The sequence below is a fragment of the Natator depressus genome, chromosome 5 (assembly GCF_965152275.1).
Source record: "Natator depressus isolate rNatDep1 chromosome 5, rNatDep2.hap1, whole genome shotgun sequence".
In the NCBI taxonomy this organism is placed as follows: domain Eukaryota; kingdom Metazoa; phylum Chordata; order Testudines; family Cheloniidae; genus Natator; species Natator depressus.
The window spans coordinates 20342486-20355630 of NC_134238.1; the positions used below are offsets into that span (position 1 = coordinate 20342486).

Below are 13145 nucleotides of genomic sequence, written 5' to 3' on the forward strand. Positions count from 1 at the left end.
AATTATCACAATGAAATCTTCTGTTTTCATTGGGCCTGATTCTCCCTTGATTTACACCAGTATGAATCAGGAGTAATCCACTGAAACCTTTGGTATTACACCAGTGTAAAACCAGTGTGAGATCAAAATCAGGGCCATTGTGTTTTCAAAGTAATATCACAGGAAAAGTTGTGTTTATGTAAAAAAATAGTGTAAAGTGTTTTGTGATATGGTTTGCATTAAATGTGCCATACAAAATATAGTTTTGTACCATATCACACAAGATAATTCATGCAAAATTTCACATGATGCCCAGGAAGAAAATGATGGCTGATGATAGAAGGAGAGAAAAGGGACAAAACTAAGAGGAGGAAGGAAAGAAGAGGTGAGAAAAGAAAAACATGGAGAGAAGGTACAGTAAGAATGGAGAAAATAGAGAGAGAGAGCAAGAAAGAAAGGAGGAAAAAAACCAGTTGAACAAGTGGAGAGAGAAAGAATAGAAGAAAGAAATCAACCTGAAATAAAAATTAATGAAAAATTTAGCTAGTGAGATGACATGACGAATGGAAAAAGAAAGGCAAGTTATAAAATATAAAAAGCAACAGGCGAGAACAGGTTGTAGCCACACATATAGAGACAGTGACATGCTGACAGCATTTTAATAAGGAGTTTGTTCAAAAAAATTTGGCCAGTCTTCATCATGCATGAGATATTTCCTGAACTAAACACTGGAATATGCTCCCCAGTGCACAAAAACAAAACAAACAAAAAACACCATCAACTTCATGCTTTTCCCCTCTTACTCTACTCTCCACCCCTTGCCCCAAATACGTTAGTTCAATAGGACTTGGTTATTTGGAGGTGGGCAGAGGGGGAAGGAATGTGTGAAAAATTATTTCTGTCCCATAAGTCCATAATTTCCATAATCTTCCCCCATCAAAATAAAAGTCATTAGTTCCCAAACCAAGTCTAAGAAGAAGTTACAATATAATACAAAAAAGAATCCGGGGAAAGCAGAGATGTAAAACAATAAGACAGTGGAGAAATAAACAAGACCTGGAAATATAATGGAAATTAGATAAATGAGGATAGGGGACATTTATTTTTATCATAAATAGAAGAAAGAGCTTTGAGCTTTGTTTTGTTTGTTGTCATAATTAGAGAAGGCCCCCAAGCTATACCGTTCAGATCCAATCTAAGCTTTTCCAAGGTTTGGGGGTGTTTGGATCTGGAGTTCTGATTCATCCCTTTAAGTCAGAGTCATGAAATTCTGGATCCAGGTCTAAACTTTCCCAGGGTTTGGGGTGTTTAGATATCGGGATATAGTTTAGTCCTGTTACGGAAAAAGAGGCCAGTGGGAAAGCTCAGGTGGGGCACTGAATCCCACTCAGAACTTGCCCAAAGCGCATGGCTGTTGAGAGAAAGGACTGGTTTGTGGTAAGGCACAGCGCTAGGCCTCAAGAGATCAGGATTCAATTCCTGGCTTTGCTACAAACTTCCTTTTTGACCTTGTGCAAGACACCTGGACCCGGATTTTCAGAAAGAGCTCAGGACCCAGAAGCTACCACTGTGACACTTACACCTAAGCTTTCAAATGAGCTCAACACTCCATCTGCTGAACTCTTTTGAAGTTCTGGCACGCTCTGTGGGTGCTGAGCTCATTTTGAAATTCTGGTCTTTAGTCTCTCTGTGCCTCCATTACTCATCTGAAAATGGAAATAATCATACTTCCCTTCTCTTTTGTCTATTAAATGTGTAAGGTCTTCAAGGCAAGGCAGTCTCTTGCTTTGTATATGTACAGCACCTAGCACAATGAGACTCCAACTTTTGTTGACTATTGTAATACAAATAATAATAACCTGGGGGGTTGGTTCAGGCCCATCTCTAGTACCAGAATAATATAATAATAACATTACACATTTAAACGGTCTTTTCCAGCCAAAAGCACTTTCCAAATGCTGGACAAAATCCTCCTTTTGTTAACAGTGGCCACATACTGGAGGAGGACAAAGGGAATTGGCTTTGCTGTAGGTCTCAGAGCCACCCTCCTGAGGTAAGGTAGGGTGACTCATTGTGACCAGGGGGATACATGCTGTAGTGCATGTTACCTCTGCTCTGAAATGGAAATATATGTGTCCCCACTCAGGTATGTGCTGCAGCATATGCAAAAAGGATTAAGAAACCATGGCTTCAAACCAGCAGAATTTATCCTGAGGGTCTATGGATCACCAGCAGGCTTGTTAGTAAGGTCTTCTCCTAGCACTCAAAAGCTCCAGGAAAGTGTCCTCCACTGGTGGATTGTCAGAGAGGCACTCCTTGAGCACCCTTTCGCCACTAGTCCATCCCTGCTACAAAAGTGCTGTATCTCTTACATGCCGTCAACTCTGGAGCGGGAGGGTGGACAGCAAGTGTGGCCCTGACTTTGCCTAATTTTACAGTTAATCTCTCCTTTTGGACATGCGTAGGGTCCATATACAGTTATGGGTCCACTATGACTTACACTGAAGTCTCTGTGTGTTGCATGAAAAGGAATCATGCCATGTGCACTAGTTTTCTTTCTGATGCTTATGCCATAAAAGCAATTCCCGCTTACAGTCTCTGAGTAATGTATTCATTGTCCCCGCATTTGACATGGCAGCTGTCATTCTGGCATAATGAGGAGCTCTGTGAAGCTCAAAAGCTTGTCCCTTCCACCAACAGAAGTTGGTCCAATTAAAGATATTACCACAACTAGCTTGTCACTCTGGCATAAGTAAGGGCAGAATTGTGACCATTCCTTTCCTTACTCCTCAGCATAGGCTAAGAGCGCTGCAGGTCACAGGATGGGGAGTCAGAGCAGCCTCCTGCATGCCCATTCCTTATTCATCATAGGTGGGCAGGAGTGGGCGGGCAGGGAAGGGAGGAAAATCAGAGAGGCAATAGTGACTCTGAATTACAATCTAATCCAAAAATACAGGTAGAGATAAAGAATTTCATTTCAAAGGGCCTGACTCTGACCTTACACTCAGTGTAAAAGAGGAGTAACTCCACTGAAGTTAATTGTGTTACATTGGTATAAAACTGGTGTAAGAGACAAATCAGGCCCAATTAATTCAATTAAGTGCACACCTTCTTGCACAAATCCAAAGAAATATGGTGATGTGCAGAAATGATCTTGTCAGTGCAATCTCAGCTATATACCCAACTGAGCAATCAGGCACACAGCTGTGCCTTATTGCAATAGGTGCAGGTGGATGCACCTCCATCAACATCAATTTAGTTTACACCCATTTCCATCCAGTGTGAAGGGAGGCAGATGAGTCAAATCCCAAATCTGGAACTGTTCCCAGTTCCAGAGATGCTAAATTTTCAAAATTAAGTGCCTAAAGTTAGATTAGCTCCAACAGCACATCTGCAAATCCAATCACTTATCTAATAGGAATATTTTGGTCTTAGCATGTTACCTAAGCATGTCAAAATGTGGATTTTGTGCAGTTACCTCTATCAGTCTAGTTTTAGCCTTGGACACATTATGAAGATGACATTGGTTTTCCTGCTAGAAGTTCTCCTCCTGCTAATGGATAAAAAATCAGCTATTTATACTGAACTTTTTAAGATCCATTAGCAGCCTTTGATGTAATTGATCTGTTGACCCACCCACCCTCATGAATTCTGACAAGCGTGGATGGAATTCCTCTTGGGTGGCTTCCTCCTTTTCTTTGTGAGATGGGTAATGCTCAGTGTGAGATAATTACATTCCCTTACCCCAGGCTCCCTTGTGTAGGATCCTGCATGGGGGCACTGGGACAATTTGTATATTAGGGGTGCTGAGAGCCAGTAAACCAAACTGTAAACCCTGTGTATAATGGAAACCACTTCAAGCCAGAGGGTGCAGCAGCACCCCTAGTTCCAGCACCTATTATCTTCAATACTTCTATTCTGTCACCTCTGCAGTTCACAGTTTATATGAGTCTGCTGGCGGGATTGGTCAAGACTGACCAACCTGATTGCTTTCGATGATGAGATAACTGGCTCTGTGGATATGGGGAAAGCAGTGGATGTGATATATCTTGACTTTAGCAAAGCTTTTGATACGGTCTCCCACAGTATTCTTGCCAGCAAGTTAAAAAAGTATGGATTGGATGAACGGACTATAAGGTGGATAGAAAGCTGGCTAGATTGTCGAGCTCAAGGGGTAGTGATCAACAGCTCGATGTCTAGTTGTCAGCCTGTATCAAGCGGAGTGGCCCAAAGGTCGGTCTTGGGGCCGGTTTTGTTCAACATCTTTATTAATGATCTGGATGATAGGATGGATTGCACCCTCAGCATGTTCACGGATGACACTAAGCTGGGGGGGAATAGGTAGATATGCTAGAGGGTAGGGATAGGGTCTAGAGTGACCTAAACAAGTTGGAGGATTGGGCCAAAAGAAATCTGATGAGGTTCAACAACGACAAATGCAAAGGCCTGCACTTAGGACGGAAGAATCCCATGCCCCGCTACAGGCTGGGGACCGACTGGCTAAGCAGCAGTTCTGCAGAAAAGGACCTAGGGATTACAGTGGATGAGAAGCTGGATATGAGTCAGCAGTGTGGCCTTGTTGCCAAGAAGGCTAATGGCATATTGGGCTGCATTAGTAGGAGCATTGCCAGCAGATCGAGGGAAGTGATTATTCCCCTCTATTAGGCACTGGTGAGGCCACATATGGAGTGTTGCATCCAGTTTTGGGGCCCCCACTACATAAAGGATGTGGAAAAATTGGAGAGAGTCCAGCGGAGGGCAACAAAAATGATCAGGGGGCTGGGGCACATGACTTACAAGGAGAGGCTGAGGGAACTGGGCTTGTTCAGTCTGCAGGAAAGAAGAATAAGGGGGGATTTGATAGCAGCCTTCAACTACCTGAAAGGGGGTTCCAAAGAGGATGGAGCTCGGCTGTTCTCAGTGGTGGCAGATGACAGAACAAGGAGTAATGGTCTTAAGTTGAAGTGGGGGAGGTTTAGGTTGGATATTAGGAAATACTATTTCACTAGGAGGGTGGTGAAGCACTGGAATGGGTTACCCGGGGAGGTGGTGGAATCTCCATCCTTAGAGGTTTTTAAGGCCAGGCTTGACAAAGCCCTGGCTGGGATGATTTAGTTGGGGATCGGTCCTGCTTTGAGCAGGGGGTTGGACTAGATGACCTATTGAGGTCTCTTCCAACTCTAATCTTCTATGATTCGATGATTATGAGATGTTTTGAGCTGCAGAACCATCAGTATACTGTAGTCAATTGAAGTTAATGGAGTCGCATCGACTTACACCTGTTTGAATAGGGCACATCGTACACCTGATTGCTCAGTTGAGTGCACAATTGGGATTGCGCCGTGGAGCTCATTTGTGCACATGACAATATTTAATTGGATTTGTGCATGAACGTTCATTTCCATTTATGTTGCTGACCATGGTCCTGTTAGGAGGCTCCCCCATTCCTCACTTAGGCTGCAGAGGGAGTTTAGCCTGTCAGAAGAGTCAGAGGCTTTGGAGGCTGCTTCCATCCCCCTCTAATCAGCCCGGACAAGCAGGTCCTTCACTGACTCCCTTTGGAAAGCCTCATAGACTAGTCACAGGCAGTATCTTAGTCTGCACGAGAAGTTCTATATGGTTTCCTGCGGGGCCCCACGTCTGTAATCACCCTGTGCTTCATCAAACAATAGTGGGCCATCCAGAGAGCTGTGGATGGGTCGTGTATGAGGTGGCTGAACATATATACAGAACAGCCTATATGCACTGTTGTGGTGGACAGAATCCAGCCCATTCTGCAGGCAGGGCACAGGGCCCGTCTGCAGCCCCAGGCTGAAACAGGAGCCATGACACCTAGGCACCCCCTTCTCTTCTCACTTACTATTGAAGTCAATGGAGTTTTGCTACTGTAAAACTGGTATCAGAGGAGAAGCAGCCCCCCCCCCCCCCCCCAGCTCTCCTCAACCTGATACTAAGGCCCGCTGTATTCTGCTCTAAGAATAGCAAGCATGGAGCTAGTCATATAGAGTTCCTCAGCTATCCCAGTCCACGGTTGCCTTATCCAGTACATTGGAAACACTGATTCCACTGAATTGGGGCCTGCTATGGCCCTTTGGCCTATGATGGAATTTTGTCGCTAAACTGCTGATCCACCCTAACAAATGACATTGTAAAAAGAGCCTTTTGGAGTTCCATATTCATTGTAATATGCGGGCCAAATTATGCCATCAGCCGCATCTCTGCCACCCATTGTCTTCAGATTGAGCCCTCAGCGACACCTGTGCAACCCCACTAGCCTTAAATTAATCTGAGGACATTAGTTGGCCTGAAGAACCTGTGACGAGTTTCAAGCAAACCAGCTCTAAATAGGGTTTCGTTGAGCCTCATACCATAATTGACAGGTTATGTTGGATTTTAAATTAACCATAAAACCTGTTTCTTTACTGGGTGTGAATCAAATAACCAGTTTATCTGTTACAGATAGAAGGGGGAGTTGGGAATGGTGTCTCTGCTCATGTTGCTAGGAGGCTGGAGAGAGGTCCCTTGTGGAGCGTGGTGATTTAGGAAGAAAATGTTAATTCCTAATAGGGCTGGTTGGAAAACAATTCCATTTTGCAAAAAAAAAGGGGTTTATGAAATGGGAGGCTATTACAGATACTCTATCCCCGAGTGTGCATATACTTGATGTGGATTTTTTAGCAATAGCAAAAAATGCCATGAAGGGGTTATCTCATATGTTTTTTTCTTCTAACTGCAATTTACAGTAATCCGTGGAAGCTTGAAACTGAAATCTGGTTTCATATGACAAAATTTTGTCTTCTGTCGCACACAAATTGATTTGTTATTGTAGGGTTGTTCATGAATTTGGGGCACCTACGCTTGATCTTTCCTGTTTCATAAGAAGATCATTGAAGTATTTGTGATTTTGACGGGGAGGTTTGAACTGACATACCTAGCTCAATCTTGCAAGGTGCTGAGCATTCTGGTCCTAATCCAGCAAAGTATTTAAGCATGTGCTTAATTTTAACAATGTGATTAGCCTCATTGCTTTCCATGGGGTTAGTCGTTTATTTAAAACTAAGAATGTGTTTGAGTGCTTTGGTGGATCAGGGCCAGAGTATTCAGCACCTTGCAGGATCAAAGCCAGAAAGAATTGCGTAGAGTTTGCAGACAGACAGAGGAAAAGAAAAGGTGAGTGACATTTCGGGCCTACTGACCTTGACAATGGCCCTTTTAAGTTGTTGATCAAAAAATGTTATTCTGAGGCTGATTGAATCAAGGTTTTAAAGGGCATGCTAATAATTCTCTATCTAAGGTAGCTATCTAGGGTTTCTCCATAATGCTCAGCATCATAGAATGCAAGCACTGCATCTAGATCACCTCATACTGCACAAATAAATAAATAAGAAGGATATTGCATCATTAAATGTACTTTTTAAACAGGGGTTTTAGTTTTAACTGAATTTTCTTGGTTTTGTGTTTTTAATATTAAATAATTAACATGGGATAATACAATTTGCATATCATTTGAGGAATTTATAATTTGATATGGGGAACTGGGGGTTTTTTTTTTTGTTTGGATATTTCTGGGGTTTGGTTGGTTTGGTTTTGGTTTTTGTGGGGACTTTGGGCTAGGCTAGTCAAAATAAAATTGCTGAACTTTAGGTCTGCTTTCCATTTGAATAATATTAAAAGACTGGCTTGACCTCTAAGTCTCATTCATGCTACACCTTCCCAGTAGCAATGCAGGAATTTCAAAAGGTCCAGAAGTTTAGTTCATGGTCTGATAAACATCAAGACTTTTGATTCTTAGCTGAACTTTATTGGAACATCTCAAGTCTGCACAATGTGCCTGGAAATCTCAAGAGAATAAACATGCTTGACAGCTTTCTGGTACTTCTTGTCCCCATTTGGGCTATAAATAGCACCACAACTCTTGGCCAGTTTCAGCAGCTCTTTTCCTGGTTGTAGCTGGTACAGATATGGATGAAAATGACAAATAATAGGAGATGTGGAGAAAAGTATCCAGACAGTTCTAAATTTCAAAAGATGGTTTAGTTCGGCTGAAGTTTGGGGTAAAGTTGGGGTAAACCCTTCCAGATTTGCATCTACAATAAGAGCTTTAAATGGTATGAATGAGTAATTTGTAAAAAAGTAATAATAATACTTTTCACTCCTATAGGGCCTTCCATGCGAGGATCTCAAAGCGCCTTAGAAACATTAATGAACTAAGTCTCCCAACACCACTGTTAAGTAGGTATTCCTTGTCCCCATTCTACAGAGTGGGAAGCTGAGGCCCAGAGAGATTAAATGGTTTGCCCAAGGGCACACAGAAATCTGTGGCAGAGCTGAGACTGGAACACAGCTCTTCAGAGGCCTAGTCCTGGCCTGTCCTCTAGAATGCTTCCTCTACTTTTCCACATTTCAAGTTAGCGACACAGGTGTCTGACAGAATTTGGGGCCAAACCATCCTCTCTCGTGACAACACACAGGAAGAGGAAAGCTAGGGGAAATTCGAGTGCAGAGCACAGAAAGCCAGAATTTTAAAGGTATTTCAGTGAGTGAAGATGTGATAGGTGCCAAGGGGGATTTTCACACTAAGGTGTTTTTGAAAATCCCACTAAGCCCCCATCTGCATTTTTAGGCACCAAAATACCATTAAAAATCTGGCCCAGACTTCACAGTTCAAGGCATAGGAGTTGGACATAATCCTCTATCCAGACGTATGTCCTGAGATCTGTGGGGGGAAGTTCCATAGATTTTTAGGGGATTTGTGCAGACAGACTCCTCTCCATGCTAAACTGTGAGCATCCCTTCCTAACCTTGGTGAGTCCATGCCTTTCTACTCCCTCTTCAAGGTTTGCAGCAGGAATTAATGCTGGAACTGTCAGCATTCACTCCCTCTGGAATTTCCCCATGGAAATTACGTTGATTTGCTAGCAGATAATAGTGTGGAGGGCTGTCTGCTAGATTCAAACTGCTACCATGCTGACGTATCCTTTCAATCCACAGAGCTCCAGATGGATGGTGTCTGTGTGGTGAGGCTTTGTAAGAAGGGGGGTGGATTATGCTGGTTCAGCTCTCTACCTTCTCCTGTACGTTTACACAGCAGATTTTTGCCTTCACCTCACCACTGCAGTGCAGTGCCTTTTGCAGTTTACTGGAGTGCATATGTAATTTTAGGCCTAAGAAAAGGCTCTTTGCCCCAACATGCCCATGGAGTACATGCTCTGCATGCATATAGTAGTCATTTCCATTTTGTATTTCTTCTGTGCATAGATCCACTTCCTAAATGGTTCCATTGACATAATGGACTAACAGCCTCCACAATTTCGTTTGCAAAATAAAATCTGAGCCCGTTGTGTGTTATAAGAGCGCGCAAAAAGTATCTGAAAACAGTGACACTCTCTGTTAGCTACTGGGAAAGGCGAGGCAGATATAGTTTGAATTTTCTTTTCTAGGCTGAAATTTTGTATTCTACATTTCAGATCATGAAGCGAATTTTATGGGGGAGTTATGTTTCTGAAAGGGGGCCGTTTATAACAGGAATAGACCTAAAAGCCTACAATTTTTAAAGAGGATAGTGATTTTTTTGAGAGCCTTAATTTTTGGATGACACCTGAGGGTGCCTAATTTTCAGTGGATGGGTGCTCAGCACCTAGAATTGGAGTGACTCAAAATCACTAGTCATTTTTGAAAAATCAGGCCTTTTAGCTGTGGTTGGGACCAAAGTCACCCCTATAGAATTCCTCCTAGAAAGCTTTTTCATGTACTAATTGTTTACTCAGTATTAATTCAGATCATTGATCTCTTTGGTTTTACTGCCCACACTAGGCATATCAGTGACTCGCATTCTTAAGAGATGAACCTGAGAACGGTGGTTATTGACAGTGCTGCAATTTGCACAATAAAGTTTAACAGTTTACATCCACTGTACAGTTTTATCAGTGTTTTCACTGTATCACCTGCTCAGTTTATTGGTACTTCTGTATACATTGATTCTTTTTCTCTCTCTCTCTTTTCTGGTTATCCAAGCATGCAAACGCAAAGAACAAGAACCGAACAAAGACCGGAACAATTCCCAGAAGAAATCTCGTCTGGTTTTCACTGATCTCCAGCGCAGAACACTTTTTGCCATCTTCAAAGAGAACAAACGTCCATCCAAAGAAATGCAGATCACCATCTCCCAACAGCTGGGCTTGGAACTTACCACTGTCAGTAACTTCTTCATGAACGCTAGGAGGCGCAGCCTAGAGAAATGGCAGGATGATTTGAGTACAGGGGGATCCTCTTCAGCCTCCAGCACTTGTACCAAAGCATGATTGAAGAAAGGAATCTAAATTGGGCACAACTTAACCATAAAAAAAGGAGGAGAAAAAAAAAGGAAGAAAAGAAAGAAAGTATGGATTCTGAGTGGGGCCCTTCACTGGTGATTTGAAAGCACAATTCTCTTGGAAAGTAATTCTAGTCTAGCTGTAAACATAGGACACCTTTTTTTAATGGCTATTTAGTCAGTTTTAGAAGGTGCAAATCACAAATTAATCACTTTCTATATAGTATTACATTCAAGACAGGCTAAGCATATTCAAAATATAAGTGGGTCATTCATGACACAAATTTTTCCTGAGAGCCAATGAAGACTTACACTATGGATCAGCATTGAAGGCGATAGGAGTACGGCAGCATTGCCCAGAGTTGGTAGCTAAACAGAAGTACGAACATGTCTGACCTACTTTGTTTTCCAAATGCTTAGGCTTGCCACACCACAATATACCAAAGCTCACACCCATAACATGACAACATGAGAACTGAGCACAAATTTTAAAAGATGGAAATTGAAAAATCCAAGAACCTGTTTTGTAATCTCAGGCATTGTTTTGGTTAGATGTTTCAGAAAAAAATGGATCCAATTTTATGTTTTGGGTTTATTTTTTAAACTTATCAGTGAACACTCACATGGTCTTGGATCACTAAAATTCAGTTCACTTGAGCTCAAAGTATCAAGCACAAAGACAATAGATACAGAAATAGAATGGTTCTGGACTTGCTACATCTGTTCTTTCAAGACACTCTAATTTATGAAGTTGTTAATGAAAAGCATGTGACCACACAAGCTTCAAGCACATTTTGCTGTTTGTCACAAATTCTGTGTTTGTACATAATGCAGATGCACACTCAGGAGGTCAATTTAACTGCTACAGTGCATGGAGCAAACACAACACTGAGAAAGCTAGATTTCTTTAGGTCATTCATATGTCTTTTTTAGTTATTAGCATCTAGTTTCTCCTTATCATTTCATTGTTACTGAAGTCTATTTAGGTGGGGGTTTTTTTTTGTTTTTTTGTTTTTAATTGATGTATTCTGTATTCGAGTTCCTTGGTATTTTCTTAGCAGAAAAAAAGCATCCACTTTCAGGATGTCACTGACCATTTAGATGTGCTGCATATGACTTAAATATGACATCAAAATCTATCACATTTCCATTACCAATTAATTTAACCTGAAGAGAACACAGTACACCAAAGATGCAGTATATTGCAAGCCAAAGACATTTATAACTTGCCATTTATTTCCATCATCATCATAGTATTGTGATTATTTTAGAAATCAGAAAGCCTTGCAAACTCCAAAAAAAGTATAACTCTATCATTTTAGTTTGCTGTACAATTGAGCAGAAAGTGGATGCTGACAAAATTAGCAAAGTTGTGAGTGGAGTAGCAGAGCTAATAGGGCCATACTAGCTGCAGTTACAGTAGTCGTCAAATAGCATAAACAATCCTTATCACTGAAATTGTTACGGTCACTTGATGTGCATATTTACCAGTGAATGGCCCCTTTTGAAACACCAGTTGAGTGTTCAAAAGCAAGCCAAACGCTGTAACGATTCTTTAAAGACACTTGAGACTTTTTTATGTACTACTTAATCGAAACCAAAGAAACTTTTTCTGCACCTACTTCTTCTGCAACAAACTGTTCCATTTTAATAAAATAAAATAAAATAAAAACCAAGGAAGCACGTCAGGAAACAAAAACAACACAACACACTGTGTTTTGACAGACATCTTGGACATTTTAGGAAGCAGATTTCAAAGAAAGGGTTGACAAAAATCAAAACAAAGTAAAGCCAATGTGAGTGCTGCTTCATCTGACAACTCAGTAATCTTAAAGTTGAAGATTGTCTTTAATTTGTGCCTATGCAGTTTTTTCAAAAGAACAAGGAACAGAGCAACCGAAACCTCAACAGCTACAATACCAAAGATGAGGATTTCTCACAACTTTTGTTTCAGTTCATTATCTCCTCTTGCACGGCTAAAATGCTTATAGCACCATTGATCTGTGTAAAGGTAATCAGTTCTGTTTCTTTGAGCAACAAAAAGGGTGGTTATTAACTTTTTTTTTTTCCGTTTCTCCCCCCACATGGAATCTTTCAAGGATTCCATGGACTCCAAGTATAAGGTGTTGGGATACTAAACTAATCTCTCTTCTCTGTCCATAAGAGTATGTGGGAAAATGTCAGTTGAATATTATTTGTTTTTAACAGGTAGAATTGTTCTCTTGTAAGTTCAGAGCTTTAAACAGCCATCCCATATGGGAAAAAAAGCTTAACTGACCAGATCCTCTTCCCCTTCCCCTTAAATGAATCTTGCAAGATAGGTACTGAAATACTTCGTTGTAAATACCGCATATCACTAGAGATGAGCCTGAGTCACAAAGATCAGATCTAGAATTCAAACTGGATCAGAGCTTCCAATAGTTCAGGTGATTTGCATTCATTGTTCTGGTTTGAACCATTATACTTCCAAATAATGAAATTTGGATCCAGGGCCAAATCTGAATTTCCTCAAAGTTTGGGCGTGCAGGGGAGGAGGGAATCTGAGGAGGGTTGCAACCAGTGTCTCAATTCAACTCCATCTCTACACATGATTTATGGCTTCTTTTCAGCTAACACTGCATATAAAAGTAATATAATCGGTTTCTACATTTTACTTTTTTTTTTTTTTTTAAGAAAAGAAAGAAAAAACAGAAAAGGTTTCTGCACCGGAAGGATAGTTAAGGACCTTTCCTTAGAAATAAATTCAAGATTGCTACCTGGGAATCAGTATCAGCAACTAACCTGATAAATGCTAGCTTTGGGGGGAAATTATTCTTTCCACATAACTCTTTCGTAGAGAAGGTTGGTCATACAA

General features: G+C 41.2%; 1 protein-coding gene across 1 annotated transcript in view; it reads left to right on the forward strand.

Annotated features, from left to right (window-relative positions):
• Window positions 1–12779, forward strand: part of ONECUT2 (one cut homeobox 2) — a 45076-nt gene extending 32297 nt beyond the window's left edge. Inside the window, exon 2 of the mRNA XM_074953903.1 lies at window positions 9994–12779. Coding sequence (XP_074810004.1) covers window positions 9994–10280 — 287 coding nt within the window. The 3' untranslated portion in view covers window positions 10281–12779. The remainder of the gene's footprint in view (window positions 1–9993) is intronic.
• The last annotated feature ends 366 nt before the right edge of the window (window positions 12780–13145 follow it).